Raw genomic sequence first — 23,085 nt, 5'->3', positions numbered from 1 at the left:
ATGAATTAAAACCATTAACCACGACAAAAAATGTGCGTTCCGACAGATATGAACCCAGCCAATCGAGAATGTCACCTGCAAATCCATACGAACTTAATTTAGTTAATAAGATCTTGTGAACAACTTTATCGAATGCTTTGGTGAAATCGGTGTATATAGCGTCGACTTGCTTCCTTTTATCAACCGATGTAATTAGGTCGTCAATATAAGACACCAAGTTTGTATTAATTGATCGGCCCCTTAAGAACCCATTTTGCTCATCACTGCTGTATTTCTCAAAATGTTTATGGACAAATCGACATACTAGTGATTCAAAGATTTTTGAAAAGCTAGACAAGATGGAAATTGGTCGATAGTTGCTCACAAGATGAATATCACCAGATTTGTGGATTGGCACTACTTTGGCTGTCTTCCAAAGTGAAGGAAAAATGCCTGACTTAAGGGAGACATTAAATATATGATGCAGTGGAGTGACTAGATTGTCAGCGCATTTGACGATAAAGTATGGTGGAATACTATCGGGTCCCGCACCCTTCGTGCCATCTAAAGACAGTAAAGCTTTTCGTATTGAGTTACTACTAATATATAGCGAGGTAAATGCCTCATAGAATGCTTGATCATTGGGGTAGGTATTCGTGTTTTCCCTTGAGTCATTGTGTATGTAGTCGCTATCGTCAGTATTTTCATATATAGAATTAAATTGACAAGCGAAAAGATTGCATATGTCTTTTCCTTCGGAACATTCAGATATGCCATCCGTAAATGTGGCTGGGTAACAACTGCGACCACCACGCCTTTCTTTCACAAATGACCAAAAGTATTTTGGATTTATGGATATTTTGTTTTCTGTTGATTTCAAATAATTGCGATAGCATTCGGTAGTCATTTTAGCACAACGCTCTGTCAACAATTGAAAGGATATCAAATCTAAAGGGTTCTTAAACTTCTTGTACTTAATTCGATACTTGTTTTTCTCATTTAATCTCCTGATTAACTGACGTGAGAACCATGATGGATATTTATTGGTTTTTTGTCTTGTGACCGGTACAAACTTATTTATCGCTTCCCTGATGACTGTATACAATAAATCCACCAGTTTGTTGACATCAGTCACTCCAGTAAACAAATCAACCCAATTAATTTTAGCTAAGTAGGCGTTTACTAACTGGTAGTCTGCTCTGTAAAAGTTATGGCGAGTATATTGTACGTTATAGGGCATTTTAGATTCACATGTAAAAGCTATATTAATGTGTAGGGGAGGATGTAGTGGATCCACAGGCGATAATACGTCAACTGCACGTGATACAATACACTGAGATGTAAAGTCTAAGAGTACTAAGTCTAAAATCCTATTCATGCTATTGCTGATAAAATTATATTGTTTGTAATTATTTAGGTTAAGAAAATCTAAGAAGTCCTGGTTAAGTGAAGACGTGTGATATGTATCTGATTTATTTGCCAAGCCCCAGTCAATATTACTCAAGTTGAAATCTCCAACTACGCATTTATGATAATTAATTTGTTCATTTATACGCGAAAGACTATCTAAAAAAGCCTCAAGGGTAGATCGTAGTACCGGAGGTGGCAAATATACAACGCAAATCGCGATCGGGCAAGGCTTTTTTGGTGTACCAATGTCAATAATGATCCACAAGTCTTCACTATTAGTCTCAAACGAAAATTGTCTTTTAGATCTTAACAATTTCGAAACCGCTATTAAGACCCCTCCACCTTCTTTTTTCGTCTCAGTCACTGATTCTTCTCTATCTTTTCTATAGACAACATAGTTATCGCCAAAAAGTTCAGCGTTTAAAATGTTACTGTTGAGCCAAGTCTCAGTAAGTATTATCAAATCGTAATTCGAGTTACTAAGATTACAAAAGAAGGTGTGGGTTTTCGTTCTAAGACCACGGACATTTTGATAATATATTGACAGAGAACTTATGCTAGCATTTCTTACATCCATAAAAATAAATAAAGTGTATTACGACTGAGAACAGATTATATATTATGTAAACTAACAAACTACGATCACTGTATTTTATTGAGACAATCAATGTCCTTTATGATAATATAGTCTGATTCGTCACTCTTTCTCATAAAAATTCGCCCTCCGCGGACCCACACGTACTTAAACCCTTTGTCTTTAGCTGTTGCTCTAGCAGCTGCATGCAGTGCCTTATTGTTCGGAGATAGGTGCTCAACAATGTAGATTGGAGATTTGGGGCCTTGCAGTCCTAAGTGGGTAGTGTTAAGCTTGTTCTCTATGGGCTTTTTCTTGTTGAAATTTATTGCCGCAGCCAAAAACTGGTCTCTAATTTTTGAATTATTGAATTGTACCACAATTGATCTAGGTCTCGCGCTGGTCCTGTTAATTTTGGCAACACGAGTGCAATTCTGAATGTTTTCGGCTTTAATTTCACAATTTATTGCGTTACCCAATTGCTGAACAATCTCTACCACGTTTTCGGTTTTTCTTTCAGGTACGCTTTGAATTTCCACGTTGTTCGAACGCGCGTTCTGCTCTAAAGTATTTACGCGCTGCTTGAGTTCATCAACAGTCGACTTCAAGTTTTTATTTTGTGCCTGTAAGTCCAAGATTTCCTGCTTCGTTTCAATGTTTTGTTTAGAGAGGATTTCGAACTGGGAGTGTATACTTTCGACAGAGGCTTTCATGCCCTTGATGTCTTGGGTGATTGACTGAAGTTCAGAGCTAATGATAGAAGTGATAGTAGCATGCAATTTAGTAACTAGGGAGTCGAATTCAGTTTTGACTATTTCTTGCACAATATTTTCCACGTTGCTAACAGCTATAAGAGAAGAGTTTGCAACAGTGGGCGGTGAGTGTACAGCCTGCCTCTTAGATGCTCTGACAGTCACATTGGAGCTGGACGGTGGGGGGTTGGTAAAATTTTTACTCTGCCTACGTCGAAATATGCTGCACTTAGGGCACTCCCAGGATGGGTTACACAGGGCATTAGAATCAGTGTCGCCTAAGCACTCCAAGTGAAACCTTTTCAAGCAAATGGCGCACTCTATAAAGTCATCACTGAGAATGTCAAGTTCACAACAACCCCATTGACTTGCATCTTTAGACATGTTCACTTAATGTACAAAAACAACAAACAAAAAAAATATATAAATATCAAAAACAAAAAAAAAACAAAAAAAAAACTAAAAAAAAAAACGCAAGTAACTGCTATTTTCCGACACTAAAATGCATCAATTAAACAGTATAGAACAGTTATATACACTCATACATATGTATAAGGATACAACACGTTCACTGAGATTACAACAGAGATATAACTTTATAAGAGTGATGATGATGAATAATCAATAACATTCAAGTTAATTAATTTTATCAACGCCATCAAAATGTATTTAATGTGTCAGTTAATGCCGTAAATTTTCATACTATTGTACGTATATAGAAATTATGAGTAGAGATGTATAGTGGTTGAAACTCTGCCTCTAATCGCCGGGTCCAAGGGTCAAACCCCCACGCACTTCTGCCAATACAAATTAATTAATTATTACTTGCTATAACGGTTAAGGAAAACATCGTGAGAAAATCAACATACCTGAGAGTTCTTTAAAAAAAAAAGTTTGTTAAAGGTACATAAAGTTACCAATTCACGTACTGGTGTCAACCCATTACTGTCCCACTTATCAGAGGGACAGTTTTCCAATCGGTAAAAGTGTCCTTTCAGAGTGCTAGACGCTGGCTAAGTATGGACTGGTACACTTACACATCATGGGGTATTTTTAAAGAACAAGTAAACTTTTTAAGGATGTAGGTTTCCACATATTATCATTGTTATCCTTCACGGTTTATCAAATCTAATACGCACTTTGACAATCACATGAAATATCATAATTATGCTGCTCGATCACCAGTATAATAAAGTTAGCCCTGATGTAGCCTGTAATAATTGAATATCGCACGTCAATCGATATTGCCCGGGCTGCGAGGCTTGCAAGCGCGGTACAGCCACCGCCCCTTTTCTGGGAATGCAACGTTATTGATTGATGTCCCAGCCGCCGTAGGTTTGTTAAGCGTACCTGAATATGGCGTGATTTTATATTCGTGACTGACAATGATATGTTTATTTTAGAAGAAGAGCGTATGTATTGTTTCTTTTAAATTTGTAGATGTGGACTCCAATGTTGACTACCACCTTCCTACTTTATAGCGACAGTAGTTTTGTTTGCTTAATAGATTGAAAAGTGCCACTTCAGCACACTAATAATAAGATACTACAGCTACAGATACGTTTCTGTCCTGAGGACTATGTAGGAAATACTCGGATAAATACACCCTTACACTCTCACACCCGCCAACTTGCGTGACACGACAGTGTTAATAATACAAATTATTAGGCAGAAATAGCTAAGACGGTGAATCCTCAGGAGTCGAATCCCATAGGGTTATATTATTTTTAAACTGCATGCACGTTTGCCAATTCGATTTCATAAAACAATGTACTAACCGCTTTGTTTTAATGCGGGCGGTAAAGTATTTGCCATCAACTCATTCGTAAACTGACCACGCTCCGTGGTGGGTGACCTAACGATATAGTTTTTGATACGCCGTCGATACGTCACGCGCGCCGTAGGTACTGTTTTTTTCAAGAATGTAATGAAATCTAGAAAGAAATAAATCTTTATAATATTATGTACATAATATTTTATTAATTGTATGTATAGCGCTACGTAATAAAGTATTTTTTATATTATAATATAAAAAATATTAAACTTTGCCTCACCCACGACGAACAAAGGACTATGGTTTTTTAGTTTTCTGTTATGTAAATTTCAGTCCTTGTTCGTAGTTCATACAATATTTCAGTGCCGACCTAGCGTATTCATTGTGTACCTATTCGCTTAACAATATGGAGATTGTATGATTTCTCTGTATATTGCTAGGTTACGCTTTTCCAACTTAGGGTTCTCTATTTCGTGGGTGTCATCCACACAGAAAAATAAATAGACAACGACCTAGATCCAAAAGAAAAATCTTAATTTATCATTTATAAGTTGGACAGGCCTTGAATCGAACACAAAACCCTGTATTTTTAAGGAAGCTATAGTATCCGTCATAAAAAAATACATATTAAATCGTTGTAAGCTGTATTTAAAAAAAGCGTATAACAAACATGTGTTGATCATGAATAAAATTAATAAAAACCCTTACCAACGGTTTACACTCTACAGCCATGAATAATTCGCCTATCTGATGTTGTATCACTTATCAGCTGACCCCAATGCTCTATTTACGGAGAGTCAACGACCTCCGTTTTACCTTAAGTTACTGAGCTCTACGTAAACAAGGGCTTCTCAAACTTTAGCTTTACGTACCCCTATTATATTTTTGAAACAATAAGAAAACTCTTGGGAATGATAATATTTAAACAATGAAATTTGTTTTATTAAGAAAATAATACAATAACAAAAATAATAAACTTCATGTATTTTAAATATATCAATTAACGTAATCAGAAGGCTTATATCGTTTTGTACGTTGAAGTGACTCTAGGGTCAATTTTGTCACATTTGGCCACGTGTGTAACCCATGATAGTGATATCTATTTTATTATAAGATCAACGAAGTATACACCATCAAGTGTACGACAAAATTATGTATATTTTGTTTTGTCGTGTACCCCCTTTTTTGTTTTCGAGGGGGAAACCTTCAAAAGGTACCCGACGAAGTGAGAGCGACGCGGGGTTATGTGGGATTTTTACCGCACTAAACACCCCCAACCCCCCCCTCCCTCCGGTGGCCGTCCTCAGTGCTTGGTGGAGAACTCCAGGATCTCCTCTGCCCTGGAGGAAGCACTTTACGCTCCTCCCGCACATCTGGTGTTTACGACGGCATGCGACCACACATCTGCCGTCCTTCCCGGGGTTGTTTTCCGGACGGTTCGAGCTCCCACTCATGCCGCCGGCAACTCCGGAAGCCCCTTTTAGTCGCCTCTTACGACAGGCAGGGGATACCGTAGCCCTAATCTGGTACCGGAACTACAGGGACCAACGTCGTGTGCCCCCTACGAATATCTTCCGTTTTGTAAGGGGAACGCGTGAATCACTTTGAGAAACCCTGCCGTTAACTATGGTGTTTGCTTAGTTGCATGTATGCCATCTAAATTATTTCATAGCCTAGTACCACGGTACAAATATCTATAATATAGATACTGTGCTAGTACTTAGAAAAGTCGATAAACCTAAATGTAGGTTTAAAAGAAATGTTATTTTATCGTGTTATGATAAGTACTTGTTTAAGCATTTCAGACTGCCTGTTCAAATGCAATTGAAAATGGAAGTTGTTGCAGGAAATTTCAATTTGTTTATCAGGACAGAGGGGGTTGGAAAGGGGAGAGGGAGTTGCCTGTAGTGGGTATACTTTCGCCTATTCAGAGGCATTAAAGAGATGCGAAAGTAGGTCAAATCCAGATGATCCAATGTACTAAGGTCTGAGAGACTAATTACTCGAGCAGAAGGTTACGTCTTTTGAAGTACGGAAACACATACGTGGCCTCGGTGTCTCGGTTGTGCGGTTGAGATCACACATGTTTTCGTCGTATGTTGTATCTTAAAATTGTAATGTCGTTTTTATCATGTGTGATATTATTTTCACTTATATTTTTAAGATTATCTTCGAAAGGTATTAGATATTAGGTAGCTATTTACATCCGCTATTTTTTTAGTAAATCGTATACCTACAAATATGTGACTCCCTAAAAATCGATATTCAGATCATTCAGTCATTTCTATTGTAGTAACCGGGCTTATATCTCTACAATTTGTAGTTACTGATGAAGTTTCTATCTCAGTCACGTTATTAACAACAAACAAAGAAAATCAACCGGTCAAGTGTATAATTTTACATCAACATCATCAACATACCGAAGCAAGGGAAATCGTAATCATTTTCCTTGTACTTCCATCGTAAAATATCATGTTAGTCCTACGTCCTTGATGACGGGCTTACAAGTGCCAAGGTGTTTAATATGTCATAGATTAGATCTGACTGTATAATGAATTAGTGAAGCAGTCCATAGAAATAGCCCTCTCAATCTGGTGGTCCAAAGTTCGAATCCCAGGCATGTACCGCAGATTTTTCAAAATTAAGTGACAAGACTTGTATTCCTTAAACGATTAAGAAAAAACATCGTGAGGAAAACTGCACGTCAGACAGTTCGTAAAAAAGGTTTCAAGGGTGTCTGTAGCCTATTAATCTACGGACCAGCACGGTGGACTATAAACTTCCTCATTCTGAGAGGAGACACGTACCCAGCAGTGGGACTGTAGTGTTGATGACGTAGGCTTAATAATTATGTACATAATTACTTTCCATTCGACATCAGGTTTGTGTGCGTAATACCTACTTATGAATCACACAAATATTGTCAGGAAATCGTAGGCATATCGATTTACCTAATGCGCTTACCTGTAGCGGAGCAATATTGAACGGTGTCGGCTTATAAAATATTTTATTTAGCGGAGGTCATTCTCTTGGTTTCAACTATTATTAACGATGTCTCGTTTGTCGCAATGGTTAGAATGTCGTAATGTTATGCACACTATGTAAAAGTTTTTTCTGGTTTTAAAGTTTAGTAGTATAGTATAGAAACTTCATTAATGACTAGGGATGATTGTATTAATGGAATGTAAAATATAAATATACGTAGTTGAAACTATTAGATACGCGATGTAAAATATCGATTATTAAAATTTTGGTGAGTGTTCTGAGGAACTGTTTGATCTGGTGCCTACGTCGCTTTTCCTTCATCGCACCACTTACCAAAGGATGAAGTTCCATCCACATCAACTGGACCCGTGGCGGTCCTCCACGGTTCGGTTTGAACGTTCATTTTTGCCGCGTACGTGCAAAATGTGGAACGAACTTCCTCCTGTGGTATTCCCTCAAGAGTGTGACATGGGGCTCTTCAAGAGGGGTGTAAAACGAGCTCTCCTTCAAAGCCGGTGATGCATTGGCGATTCCTCTGGTATTGCAAATGTCCATAAGCGACAGTGACTGCTTTCCATCAGGTAGCCCGTCTGCCTTATAGTTAGGTTACATATAAAAAAATCTTTAACAGAACTAATGGGAATAAAATGTATTTTGTAAGCTACAGAAGAAATACATATATGGGAACTGTTGTTTGGAAGTGGTAGAGTTGGGGACGTACCATCGCCCAACCTATTTCTAGCGTAAAAATGTTCGTGCGTTTCGGTGAAAGGGTTTGGATATTGGCTAACTTACATATGAAACGACCATTGTAATCCTTAGGAGTTACAACGCATCTGTAATCGGCTTTAGGCAGGGTTATAAATGTTCATATGCCGCCACACCTATGTCTACCTAATAACAGCAGTGTTAAGTGTTGCTGTGTTTTATAGTTTGAAGGGTGTGGTAAGGGAGACATACTTTTCCGAGGCGTTCCATCTCAGTCACAGGGATGGCGGTGCATCTGTGGCCGACCTCAGGGAATATCTAATCCTATCCGGGGTTGATTACAGATGTCCATGGGGAGGCAGCAGCCAATCAGATGGAATGCATACTCGTTTGTTTTTTTCAAACTCATAAAATACTCTCGTGTTGCCGGTTTCCAGGTGCGCACAGCCAAGGGCCCGGTGGAGTTCGAAGGGGTGCCCAAAGGCTACGGCGGGAACTTGCCGGGTGATGACCCTCCGTGCACGTGCGCTCGCATTCGCCCACTTCGCCGCGAAACCTTCAAAAAGCGCAAACTACTGCAGATGCAAAATCTCCACATCGCTACCACTAAGGCTGCTAAACCTTCGGACATACGGTGAGTGGACTGGTTTCATTAGGAGCTTCAAGGTTTCAAGATAATTCCTGAGTGTAACCTACTTCGAAGGAAAACATCGTACGATCCCCCGGTAAGATGTTAAATGTTATTCACAAGTGGTTTTTCGCCTTTACTATTGTATATTGTCCTTTGATATGCAAGATTTCAAAAGAAATTACATAAGATTTAAACTTGTGGGTGACATTTGAATCATAGTACCGTATCAAATCACAGTCCTAACTGAGAATCTTTTTGAGAGCTCTTTGACTTTCTGTATTTTTTTCTTGTCTGAAATCTATTACCTACATCTATGTAGCTTAATTCGTTTGTTTGTCTATGCTAAATAATAAAGAATATCGGGTATCTTATTGAGAAAATTTATGTAATAAAACTTATGTCCCCCGTGTTCCCAGATGCACGTGCATGTACCCGACGGAGAGTTGCGCGGTGTGCACCGGCCGCGCGGACAGCACGCAGCCGCCGCCGCCGCGCTGCACCCTGCCGCCCGCCGCGCGCCTCGCGCTCGCCGACCCCGGCCACCACGCCGTGCTCAGCGACATGCGCGGTGAGTGTCCCCGGTGCGAGTGTGCCCCCGCGCGCTGCACCCTGCCGCCCGCCGCGCGCCTCGCGCTCGCCGACCCCGGCCACCACGCCGTGCTCAGCGACATGCGCGGTGAGTGTCCCCGGTGCGAGTGTGCCCCCGCGCGCTGCACCCTGCCGCCCGCCGCGCGCCTCGCGCTCGCCGACCCCGGCCACCACGCCGTGCTCAGCGACATGCGCGGTGAGTGTCCCCGGTGCGAGTGTGCCCCCGCGCGCTGCACCCTGCCGCCCGCCGCGCGCCTCGCGCTCGCCGACCCCGGCCACCACGCCGTGCTCAGCGACATGCGCGGTGAGTGTCCCCGGTGCGAGTGTGCCCCCGCGCGCTGCACCCTGCCGCCCGCCGCGCGCCTCGCGCTCGCCGACCCCGGCCACCACGCCGTGCTCAGCGACATGCGCGGTGAGTGTCCCCGGTGCGAGTGTGCCCCCGCGCGCTGCACCCTGCCGCCCGCCGCGCGCCTCGCGCTCGCCGACCCCGGCCACCACGCCGTGCTCAGCGACATGCGCGGTGAGTGTCCCCGGTGCGAGTGTGCCCCCGCGCGCTGCACCCTGCCGCCCGCCGCGCGCCTCGCGCTCGCCGACCCCGGCCACCACGCCGTGCTCAGCGACATGCGCGGTGAGTGTCCCCGGTGCGAGTGTGCCCCCGCGCGCTGCACCCTGCCGCCCGCCGCGCGCCTCGCGCTCGCCGACCCCGGCCACCACGCCGTGCTCAGCGACATGCGCGGTGAGTGTCCCCGGTGCGAGTGTGCCCCCGCGCGCTGCACCCTGCCGCCCGCCGCGCGCCTCGCGCTCGCCGACCCCGGCCACCACGCCGTGCTCAGCGACATGCGCGGTGAGTGTCCCCGGTGCGAGTGTGCCCCCGCGCGCTGCACCCTGCCGCCCGCCGCGCGCCTCGCGCTCGCCGACCCCGGCCACCACGCCGTGCTCAGCGACATGCGCGGTGAGTGTCCCCGGTGCGAGTGTGCCCCCGCGCGCTGCACCCTGCCGCCCGCCGCGCGCCTCGCGCTCGCCGACCCCGGCCACCACGCCGTGCTCAGCGACATGCGCGGTGAGTGTCCCCGGTGCGAGTGTGCCCCCGCGCGCTGCACCCTGCCGCCCGCCGCGCGCCTCGCGCTCGCCGACCCCGGCCACCACGCCGTGCTCAGCGACATGCGCGGTGAGTGTCCCCGGTGCGAGTGTGCCCCCGCGCGCTGCACCCTGCCGCCCGCCGCGCGCCTCGCGCTCGCCGACCCCGGCCACCACGCCGTGCTCAGCGACATGCGCGGTGAGTGTCCCCGGTGCGAGTGTGCCCCCGCGCGCTGCACCCTGCCGCCCGCCGCGCGCCTCGCGCTCGCCGACCCCGGCCACCACGCCGTGCTCAGCGACATGCGCGGTGAGTGTCCCCGGTGCGAGTGTGCCCCCGCGCGCTGCACCCTGCCGCCCGCCGCGCGCCTCGCGCTCGCCGACCCCGGCCACCACGCCGTGCTCAGCGACATGCGCGGTGAGTGTCCCCGGTGCGAGTGTGCCCCCGCGCGCTGCACCCTGCCGCCCGCCGCGCGCCTCGCGCTCGCCGACCCCGGCCACCACGCCGTGCTCAGCGACATGCGCGGTGAGTGTCCCCGGTGCGACGTGTGGGGCGAGTGTCACCCCGCTGTGCCCCATGTGGGGTGAGAGTCACTCTGCTGTGCCACGTGGGGTGAGTGGCGTGGCTCCAGAGCGACATGTTGGATGAGGAGCGTTACTCTGGTGCCCCGTGCCGAGCAGCATGTGGGGTGCGTAGCGTGGCTCTAGTGGCCCGCGCCCAGTGACATGCGGGGGAGTAAGAAGCTCGGATTATAATTTAGAGTAGCTTAACAACATCAAGTTGAATAGCAACTTTATCACTTTAAGCTACTTAAAATTTATCACACGATTAATGAGTGTCTAATATAATTCACTGTGTGTATACATGTGAAGCATCGATCATGTAATGATCAGATCATAAAAACAAATATTCTCAATATCCACAGACGTGCCCCCATCCGTACACCTGGACGCGCTTGCGTCGCGGCCGTGGTTCCGGTCGCGCTTCACTAAGGCCTGGCGCGGTGCGCACCACTCCGCGTCGACGAGAACGCCTGCGCCCGTCCCCACGGTCGCAGTGCAGCCGGCGCCTAAACCCTCCGCGAAGCATACTAAACGTGAGTAGCTCACCTTAATTTATAATACCCATATGACTTTGCTTTAAGAATAACAATATTTTTCATAAAAAATATTTATAATTTTAAACAAGAGCTCAACCATAGAAATGTATTTTATGATGACTCCCCAGAATTAGATCCTTGTAAGCTAAACTATGCGATGTGCAGTAATAATGAGTGTGACATTTTTTATTCAAATTGAATTCTGGCGACTCCCAACTAGTATATAACTCACCTAATAAAATTCTTTCATCATGTCAAATGCCTGCCTTCTGGTGCCTACATCACCGTTCCTCCATCGCACCACTCGCCGAAGGATGAAGTTCCATCCACACCAACTGGACTCGTGGCGGTCCTCCACGGTTCGATTTGCGCGGACGTTCTTGCCACGGACGTGCAAGATGTAGAATGAACTTCCTTCTGATGTATTCCCGGAGCGCTATGACATGGGGCTCTTCAAAAAAGGTGCAAAAAGAGCTCTCCTTCAAAGCCGGCGATGCATTGGCGACGCCTCTGGTGTTGCAAATGTCCATAGGCGACGTTGACTACTTTCCATCAGTTAGCACGTCTGCTTTATCGTCAGGTTCAAATATAATCAATCTAATCAATTTTAAACGTTTTTTCAGGCATGAAAAGGGGAAGGCCTCCGCTATCGAGGAAGATCAAGGAGAGAGACAGAGATGACGACACATCAATGTCCAATCATGAGAGGTAATGATGACGATACTATTACTTCTTCAAAATCTTAAATGCAAACATCTTTAAGTACATCATATTTAATTTGTATTGGTATGTTGGCCGAAGCTCTTTTAGGGTAACAATTGCAGCTGTTTTAATTATGCGTTATTGTTAGATGTTTCGTGAATAGTACTAATATATTTCTTTTTCATTATTTCATTTGTTTTCTAGTATTCTAATCATGTTTTTAAACCTAGAGATTATATCATGCCTAGCGCAGCATTGAGTGATATTAACTTCTTTTTTTATTGGCATTTAATTTTATTTGATAAAATGCATATTTGATTTAATTTTCTTAGGTATTGGTAGGTAGGAACATTGGTATATACCCGTAAATATGCTTAGTATTATTCTCATAATCAATAAATGTATATATTCCGAATTTACATATATCCCTGTCATTGTATTAATTGTCTCAATCTATAATTCTATTACATGGTATTCACAGACCGCGAGGTCGTCCAAGTACGGAGGCCCGCGCGTGGCGACGACAATCTTACGATATCGACAACATCGTGATCCCGCAGAGCGTGGCCGCCAACACTAGACCCGAGATACTCACTTACAAGGAGATCGTTACGCCCAAGTCAGTATTCCACACAAAAATTCATCCACTATTTTTTTTTTATTTTTTTATAGTATAGGAGTAGCAGACGAGCATGCAATCGTAAACGCCTCGTAAAGGATGTCTCCCTTACCACACCCTTCTAACCAGAACACAGCAGCGTTTAACACTGCTGTTATGAGGCAGAAAAATACGTAGCGGTGCCGCCGGAGTCGCATCTCAGAGGGATCTACCACCTTGAAAAAGTGCTAGAACCAGGACTTTTAGCGTCAAACAGGTGTTGGATGTCATGCGTGTCATGTGTTGCGTGTTGCGTGGATGTAAAGGCCAGCTGACTCACATATGAGGCGATCATCTGTGTCCTAAAAACCCTTTAGCAACACCCTTTAGGACTCCTGTTTTATATGCTCTTTCGCACACTTTTGTAAGTTACCCGGCATCCACGCCCTGCCACCCCAAACGCAAAATATTACGCTGAAAATAGATGTGGTGATTATACTTCGAACCACATTAAGCCTAATAAAAATATAATTTTAATTATTATCTAATGATAAGATAATAATATTATATTTATATGTATGGTACAATATGTAAACGTATGATACAAATTGCTAATGTTTGATTGCCATTGTGTTACAGATGGCGTGTAATGGAAATTCCAGACGCGCCGATGAATAACGGCGTCATGAAATCACATCGCATGTCTTTGGACAGTGAGGTTTGTGTTATATACTTTTTTAAGCTTTTAATATTAATTAACATGAAAAGTCATACATATTTCTATGTATATGTAAAAAAGTATCTGTGTTTATGTAAGGACGTCAGAACTTTTCCTGTTTTGCGGTACTTAAAAAGAGATTTAAAAAAATACAGTGTATATTTCAAATTATTATTATAAAATTATTGGTACAAATTGATACAACACGACATCTGTATAATTGTAGCATTAGATCATATTATCTGTACCATTTTTTAAGCAATCTTGTAAATATTTTTGTTAGCCAGCATATGGTGTCCATTATTCCATGTTTCCAGTTTTTTGTAATATCTTAACTCAAACCCTCAAATTAAGTATAAAATGTACGTCATAAGCTTTTTAAAAGTAATTTTGTATATTCATATCATGTGTATCTTCAATAGCGTGACTTATGATACAAGTAATATAAATAAACGTTTTAATTAATTACTTATATTTTATTAAACAAATATGCAATGAGCATACAGAAAAATAATGAAGAAGTGTTTTATATTGTATTTTTTTTCCAGGAGGAGGACATATCAGAATTGGCGGTACACGCGCGTCACCTGCGAGCGGAGAGTCGCGAGCGGAGCCGATATCTACGCAAACAACGCTCGAGACGGGTGCAACAGAGCGATGACGTCACGCATGACAGCGAGCCGCACATGCAGCACGCGCCGCTGTCGCACGTGCAGCCGCTGTCGCATGTGCAGAACTCTGTCACCGTGCAACATGCGCCGCTGTCGCACGTGCAGCCGTTACCCCATGTACGGAACCATAGGTTTTTTTCGCTACGCTACTCCCCCAAGCACAGAACGCGAGCGTCCAGCACGCGCCGCTGTCGCATATGCAACACGCGCCGCTGTCGCATGTACAGTACCATAGACTTACAATTTTTTCGCTACGCTTATCATATAAACAATCTACTAGAGTGAAAGAGATGTATAAAAAGTCATTTATTCATGAATAAACGGGCCTAAGCTCCCCGATAAAAATTAATGTGCTATGAATGTTTACCCACCGTCGCCGTCACCAAAAACGAGATTATTTCGGGCCGACTATAATATTAAGTGACGGCGAGCGTTTGTCCACCCCGACCCCGAAATCACCGGTTTAGTTTGTTCCAGCCGTTATTTGTGTGACGGCATGTGTGGACAAGTTCAAACGTGTTTTATATTGCCGGCACATCGGCCTTCAAAAATCTCGCTGCCGATCTAGCGGTCACGCCGATTTACTCGAAATATCGGCGGCAGGGATAACGGTGCTTGGGTGACGGACGTGCGGTGGACACACGGCTATAGTTAATGTATGTACGCTACTTACATACATTTACTATAGATACGCGGCCACAGATGCGTCACTATTCCTGAGGACTAAGCTGGAACGCCTCGGAAAAGTATGTCTCCCTTACCACGCCCTTCAAACCAGAACACAGCAGCGTTTAACACTGCTGTTATGAGGCAGAAATAGATGTGGCGGTGGGGCACCTCAGAGTGTTCTATATATCTATTTATATCTATTTCCAGAACGCGGTGACTGTCCAGCATGCTCCGCTGTCGCACGTGCAGCCTCTGCCGGCGCATATGCTGAACTCTGAGCCGTCGACGTCGTTCGAACATGAGGCGAGTGGTGTTTGATGTTTGCGCACGGTTTGGGTGCTTTTAGTGCAGTTTGGGATGCTTTTTGGGTGTAATTATATTTGTTGAATTTTTCAAATGGGCCGAAATTGACGGCGGAATTTGAAATTAGATGCAAATGCTGAGAGGTTTGAGGTTAATTTAAAAATAAACAACAGCCAGGTATAGATTTATCCGCATTGGTGTTCATGTTCTAAAATTTACTGTTGGAAACTGTAAGAACACAAATACGAAAAGAAAAATACAACATAGGCATATAGGTTAAGGTTTTGGGTTTTTTTATGTTTCCGGGATATATGTATACAGGGTGAATTTTTAAAACGGGCCTTCAGGGCCAAATCCGAAACTATAAGGATTAGCGAAAAATGCTGAAAGGAGTTACGAGGCCGATTTTGATAAAAACTATAAATGCATCATTACTTTTTTAAAATAACTTTTTCCCTAACCGGGAATCGAACGAGTTCATTTTGAAAAAAAATACACCCTTTATATTATTCCACTATCTGATAGTGTTGCTTATAAGGATCAAAATCTGGGAAGTAATGATATAAGACAAACTAAAGGAAAAGCCTCAATTTTAAGAAAATACATATTTTTTCATACTAATTTGGCAGTTAAGTTCCCGCCATTCATCAATTTAAACAATTCGTGTATTAACAATTTTTTTGGCTCAATGTTTCAAATCATTCGAAAGCGGACGTTTTGTTCTCCAAAAATTTCTATTTTTATGTCCGACTTAGTTAAGGTTATTTTAAGGACCATTATAATAGATTTAACTTGCTATGGGCGGAGTTTCGTTTAATACAGACGTAAAGTTGACTATTTGCAAAAATGACTTTTTCGAGTCAAATCCGAGTGATTACTAAACAAAGAGATAAAGAAAATCATATTTAACGTTTAAACGAAGTTGTAAAAAACACACAATAAAAATTTACTATTTAATCAGTTATCTATTTCTATTAAAAAAATAATCCTAAAAACGGCGGTAACTTATTTGCCAAACTATTACTTTCTCATACTAAGCCGTAAGTCATGGTCATAACATCGAATAATTAGTTGATTAACCAACAAATTCTTCAATGGTGTGACTTATGTATGTTTTTAAAGAATTATACATAAATCATTTGTTATGTATAATCCTTAAGGATTAGTATGTCAATGTATGAAAAAATATGTATTTTCTTCAAAATTTTCCTTTTCCTTTAATTTGTCACATAACATTACTTCCCAGAATTTGATCCTTATAAGCAACACTATCAGATAGTGGAATAATATAGAGGGTGTATTATTTTTTTAAAATGAACTCGTTCGATTCCCGGTTAGGGAAAAAGTTATTTTAAAAAAGTAATGATGCATTTATAGTTTTTATCAAAATCGGCCTCGTAACTCCTTTCAGCATTTTTCGCTAATCCTTATAGTTTCGGATTTGGCCCTGAAGGCCCGTTTTAAAAATTCACCCTGTATAACATCACCTTGAACATTATTTTATTCTGCACCATACAATTTATATTTCAATTCCCTTGCATAACTTAAATTTCACTAAAATGTGGGTAATGCTTATGTAGATAAAATAATTCTGGATATTTGATTAATTAATTGAATTTTTAATTCTTTTTTTCACATACCTTTTCGTATAACTGTATTTTTGAAGCTAGTAATGTTTACATGTACATGGCATGTTCATTTCAACTCTGGTAATAATTTCAAATGTTCTATCATAACCCACCAACCACTCTTGTATTTAATTCACCGATCATACATATTCTATGCTTGATTTCACCTCTAATACACTACTAACAACGCACTGACAATCTTAACACGTATCTTATTCCAGACAGTGAGACCGTATTCTCCCCGACACTTCCCGTTGCCTGAAGACATTTACCGGGATATGTTGGCCTCGATGCCTGATGGCTACCGTCCGAGCAGTCCAGAACCCTCACCGATCATGGAGGAAGATGAACGAAGCAGTACATTGTCACCACTCTCTCCGTTGATGTTTGATGGTGATGATCCCGATGATGCAGAGTGGAATCCCAGTGTGGAGAAAAGTGAGAGACGTAGAAGTGGACTGAGATAAGCTGTGTGATGGGATGATGTAATAATTGAGAAGTTGTTAATGTTGAGTGTACAAGAAAAAGGTGGTCATATTGAGTTATGTAAAGAAAGGTTTTTGTTATGGTCTTAAGGGTCTTCACATACTTATACATAAATGGTGACATGATTGAGTCAATAAAAAAAAGTTTACGACAATATTAAATCTACAGATCAATTGGGCATAGTTAAGCAAAAAGGATCTGATCCATATGAAGTCATATTGTGGATTGGATCCTTTTCGTGCAACTACGTCCAATTATAGGTCTTAAAATTTGAATTAACATGGTCACTCCATATTAATACGCCCGTCAGTAATATCGCCAGCAAAATAATCAACCAATTTTTGTCTAGAAATGTTTGAAATTTGATTAGTTTTCTACACAATAATTGTTAAATTTAGATCTTTTTTCGTTCGATTGATTATCAATTACGGACGTCAGTCAGTCAGTTAATATTTTTACTACAAAAGTGCATATTGTGTCATGTATGAGTAAGTATGTGTAGACCTTGAAATATAGTAGGTCGGAAAAGGGAATGGGTGTTATTACGTGTGTTTTCTCTATGGCATCAAGCAGGTTTAACTTTGAATCAGATACAGAAATAAATATAGAAAATTTGTTATAAGAAAATTGCATTTTAGTAAAGTAAATATTTATATAGCTTTCAATATTGAGTAGAAGGGGAAAATAGAAATACTTGAAAAATTATAAGCTCATACATGTATACAATAAAAAAATATAATATTTAATTAACTTTGATTATACTCTTTCAAACATGTACATATTCTGTGCTTCGAGCGTCATTGAATATTTAATTGAATCATACACAATTTCATAATGCATCGTTAATTTATAGGGGCTATATGATTTTAGGCTTTTATCGTGGAGTTGAGACATAATATGTATTGGCTATTCAGTATGCAGTTTTAGTTTATTCTCAAAAATTAGTCATTTATGGCTGATTGTTGACTACGGCAAATAAGTATTTTTATGGTTCCGCACCGAAAATCGTAAAACGGACCCTTATTGTAATGTACATACTGTGAAATTAGTAAAACAAGCTAGACGCTTTATTTTCACAATATTTAAAGACAATTTACACAAAAAATATATTTTACGGGACGTCATAGAAATCGTGACGACACTAGGGATATCACGATGATTTCTATTTATATCTCCAATTTTTCTTTTTGTTTCTGGCATTTTTTTTGAATTTTGAACACATGTATCTATGCAGAATATATCTCAATTTGCAGAATTTCATATTGTAAAATCTTTGAAATAAAGAAGCTAGTCGTTAAAATAAATTAAGTTGCAAGCAAGTTTCGTCCTTATTTTTGTAATATCCAACGCCAATTCATTAAATTCGTATAATTAATAAGTAGTTGACGTAAATTCATTATATAGTAATGAAGTTAAATTGATGTACATTTTATGAACAGTACAGTTAAGGAATCTAAAATTAAACCAAAATATGTATTTGGTAAAGATGTATAGTCCGCGCCAAACTGCTAGTCCGCTTTGAAGTTGTTGCGAGCATACAATTTGCTATGGCGACGCGACTCATTTCTATATTCAGAGCGGACTAGCAGTTTTACGCGGACATTACTATAATTCACTATATTTATATAGTAGTTCTCATGGCCATTTTGGCTTAAGAGCCATTTTTAGAAGTAAATATTAAAATAGTAAACATTGTCAATATGAAAAAATGGGTCCTCTGAGATAGCGTTTAGATTTTTTTATTTTATAAAAAATAGATTTTTCACAAAAATACTATTTAGATCATCTGGACGTTGAAACTGTTTTGGAAACTATTTGACAACTTAAAAATATACATAGGTTTTGAGGTATTATTTTTGGCGTATAGTATAGTTTTGTAGATTGTTTGGATAATATTATTACAAGAATGCGAGTAAGTAAAAGCAACATGATTTGTTAACTGTAAATATAATGAAGTTGGACATTATTTTCTATCCAAAGCCAGTGTTTTTCAACTCGAAAGCTTTATAATAATATGTTAGTGTACCATGGCATTATATAATGTTACTTCGTTAAATTGTAGCATGTAAGTTAATGTATAGTATAATAATTTACAACCAACATAATACCTTATAACATACTACAAACAGTATATTTCACTTTTTTGGCGAAATATGTATTTATTCAAAATCTAAAATAAATTTTGTTTCACATTATTTTCTTTGCAAGTGTAAAATAACACTAACCTATCTATAATTTATATAAACTATTACTACAGAATTTTAACGTTTTTTTTTAATTCAATTATGGACCATAGCGCAGTATGATGCATTAACACAAATCCCATCTTTTAAGAGAAAATCGAGATTTATATAAATAAACTCTAAACAAATATACATGATATTCAACAGATGCGCAGAGAGATAATTTAAAATTTTAATTATTCATCCTTATCTGATGTTAATTCTCAAGTTACGAAACATCTAGCATAAGCATATTATATATATTGTCAATGATTTTAATGAAGTGTGCTTAGTTTGAATTATTCATGAATATTCATATTAGAACCATCTTTGCATTACACATAATATAGGTAACAATATAATATTACTCAATATTGTTTCAAAACTATACACTTTATTTATTACACTAGATAATTTCTAAGTGTGATATGTCAGTTTAAAAATACAAATAATAGTGTGTGTGTATTACGATTGTGTTGGAACATGAAGCATTCAACACTAAACTATTTCAAAATTAACACATTTCCCTTTATACATACTATCAGTTCTTTAGTATTTGCCCCTTTAAATGTACCTACATAAACACACCCCCAGTGGTTACTTATATGTATAGATTATATATTTGTGTAATATTGTACCCATCCCCGTAAATGTTGTCACATCTAAGTTATTTTGATGGTGGTGTTCATGTTATTACCGTTATTATTATTCGCCAGTTGCTGTTATATTCTAGATTACCCATAGATCATCAATTTTTGTCGAATTACGCTAGTATATCATATATTATAATGAGATACCCACTTGGTCAGTAGCAATTCTTGAAGTTTATTATGTACCTTGAGAACGTTTATCGTAGTTTAATTGTTATAATGCTATTTGACGTACATGTTATGGGAGAAATGTTCTTATTGTGTATTGAATCTGCATCGCTGTGTATCAACGCAAAAACATTTAATATATCTATATAATACTATGTAAGTTAAATGTATTTTTACTGTATTTGTGACATTGGGAAGTGAGTGAGGAATATATCTGTCGAATAGTCTTGTCTTTGCTATCGCATTCATGTGTAAATTAGGTCTATCTCACATTCCCGAGCGCTTTCAAAAGTTGTATCGTAATTTGTAAAAAAGTGGAATGTGTTTTACTTTTAGAGGTTTATTTGTTGCTTATTGGTTGGTTCAATGTCGTATTTCTTTGTGCATCCTAAAATAGTACCCATAGAAAAGCAAATATGCATCAGTGTTTGTAGTTATATGTCTAAATAATTAATTTATGCGTCACATATTTGTACTTGCTAATATAAATGTCGGATAGTAGCTGGATATAAGTATAATCTTTATAGTATTATTGGAATGAAGTAAATTCCAATATATAAATTAACTTGCACCGTAAAATAATTTTCTTCTATTATTATATTATATATTATAGGTACATATATCAGGATTTATGACAAGGTTTAAAATTTGATGTAGATTCTTTTCTTACGGGTCATGTAATATTTATTACTGTAATGTAATATGTTTTGACAAATCCGACCTCTCCAGTCAGATCCATTATGAATTTTGTAGAATAAACCTATAAGTGGGTGCCTAGTTTTTCTTATGTAGTAAGTTTTCGGTTGATTCGAAAATATGGAAGGCGTAGATTTAAATCGATAGATTTGCCATCAAGCAGATAATATATGAAATTGTGTTTGAATTGCAATATACATACCCAGGTAAATGTATACAAATTTACTTGTTATCCAAAAAGATACAAATGTATCTGTATATGTACAATACAATAATTATTTCCTTGTATCAAGACTTTTGCGGTTATACAAAGAATACAAAACATAAATCGGACGCCATAGACTGTGACGTGTAGTGGCCGAATCGAACCTAGGACGCCGTGTACGACAGATTAGTATTCTCAAACTCCTATTCATATTGCTCTATTCTCGCTAACAAATTGTTTCAACGAAATGTCTATCGATTTAAATCTACGATAAATAGAGATAATTTGTATTACTCGAGTGTATTAAATGTTGATAGATTTACGATGTTAGATAACTTTTTTAAACGTCTATTAGAACATAGCCCGCAGCGCGAAGCGATATGTAAATATATTTTTGGGCAGTGATTAGGAACTGTATAGACTGGTTACATATTCATGTGAATCTCTTTAAGAGCACCTTTCTTTCCGGCTGACTGCTATCTCCGTCGCTGTTTACCTTCAATAATTGACAGTTGGACATTATTTTTCGCTATTTTCATTAACATGTAAATAAAGGTGACTGCAGACCAAGAGCATATAGGTACATGGTAATTCGGTGATACTTTACATATGTGTATCAGTTCAAGATTGGATTCCTTTCGCATTATAACGAATGCTCTTGATTTGTACCCACCGAAATATTTGGTTTCATCGAAATATTCTTTTACTTTTATAATTTTCTATTATATTCCTTTAGTTAGGCGGAAATGTGATACCGAGCGGTTGTATGGCGCGTGAAAGGGATTTTTTGGAACGGACTTTAGACAAATTGAGAGGAATTGCATTTTATTATACCCTATTGTACAAAGCTTCGCTATGTTTGATTCAACTTTAGTATTTGATGTATCGGTGGATCGTTTGTACATAGCACAATAATATTATTACTAAGTTATGTAGATGCGGGATACATCCGCTACAATGGGAGGGCGTTAGTGTGCTATATCAGTGCTTTTGAGTGTAAAAGATTTGCAGGTTCATGAAGAAATACACTTTTACAATTAATATGACTTATTTTGAGAAAATATTGTAAATGTCAAAATTGTGATCTTAAATAATTAAAATTAGCGATCCTATTTTTCAAAAATAATGAATGTGGGAATTTTCATACATTTATCATTTTAATTTTAAGTGTGAATGAAGTAGTAGAGGCGCCATACGAGGGTTGAAGATGCTCTCCATTGTATTTTTATATAATAAGAATTGCACGTATTGTTATATTCTCTCTCTGCCTGTAAGTCAATACAAGGAGTTTGCTTGTATTTTGTATATAATTGTGTGGGAGATGATTTTTGAAAATTTCTAAAAGTTTGTAATTTCTTAAGAAGCCAAAGTCTTCTTGTTAATAGATAAGTGTAGTTTAGTACTTGATGTAACGATTGGAGTCAGACGCTTGCGACTGCAAAAAAGTCGTGTATATGTTAGTATGAGAATAAAAGATTAATTCAAGTGAAAATGTTAGTGTGTTTTATTTAATATTCAGTTTTTAACCGACTTCATACCTACTCCTTTTCATTGGCTTCCCTAAAAGTTAATTTTATATGTACATTTTAAATTTTAAACTGGAAAAAAGTATGTAATTATTTTCGGAATCTGTCAGAGATGCACATAAGTGAGTATTAGATTTATACACAAAAACTATCTTGATTTATATTTCAAATGAGTCTATACAAATAAGACACTAGCCCACATTAACATGAGTAAGAAACTTTTTGAATGTATAATTTATGCTAAATTTAACGAAATTAGCTGTAGTAA

General features: G+C 39.6%; 1 protein-coding gene across 1 annotated transcript in view; it reads left to right on the top strand.

The window, feature by feature from the left end:
* The window catches only part of nsl1 (non-specific lethal 1), a 39,959-nt gene extending 17,176 nt beyond the window's left edge, over nt 1-22,783 (top strand). Inside the window, exons 5-13 of the mRNA XM_073076781.1 lie at nt 8,620-8,816; nt 9,230-9,381; nt 11,402-11,572; nt 12,199-12,283; nt 12,759-12,896; nt 13,515-13,593; nt 14,142-14,381; nt 15,141-15,236; nt 17,086-22,783. Coding sequence (XP_072932882.1) covers nt 8,620-8,816; nt 9,230-9,381; nt 11,402-11,572; nt 12,199-12,283; nt 12,759-12,896; nt 13,515-13,593; nt 14,142-14,381; nt 15,141-15,236; nt 17,086-17,331 — 1,404 coding nt within the window. The 3' untranslated portion in view covers nt 17,332-22,783. The remainder of the gene's footprint in view (nt 1-8,619; nt 8,817-9,229; nt 9,382-11,401; nt 11,573-12,198; nt 12,284-12,758; nt 12,897-13,514; nt 13,594-14,141; nt 14,382-15,140; nt 15,237-17,085) is intronic.
* The last annotated feature ends 302 nt before the right edge of the window (nt 22,784-23,085 follow it).

Source organism: Epargyreus clarus, unplaced genomic scaffold (assembly GCF_041222505.1).
Source record: "Epargyreus clarus isolate Ecla_fem2 unplaced genomic scaffold, WU_Ecla_fem_2.2 ptg000009l, whole genome shotgun sequence".
Taxonomy (NCBI): domain Eukaryota; kingdom Metazoa; phylum Arthropoda; class Insecta; order Lepidoptera; family Hesperiidae; genus Epargyreus; species Epargyreus clarus.
Note: the sequence above shows the minus strand (reverse complement) of the source record. Positions and strands in the feature narration are given on the sequence as shown.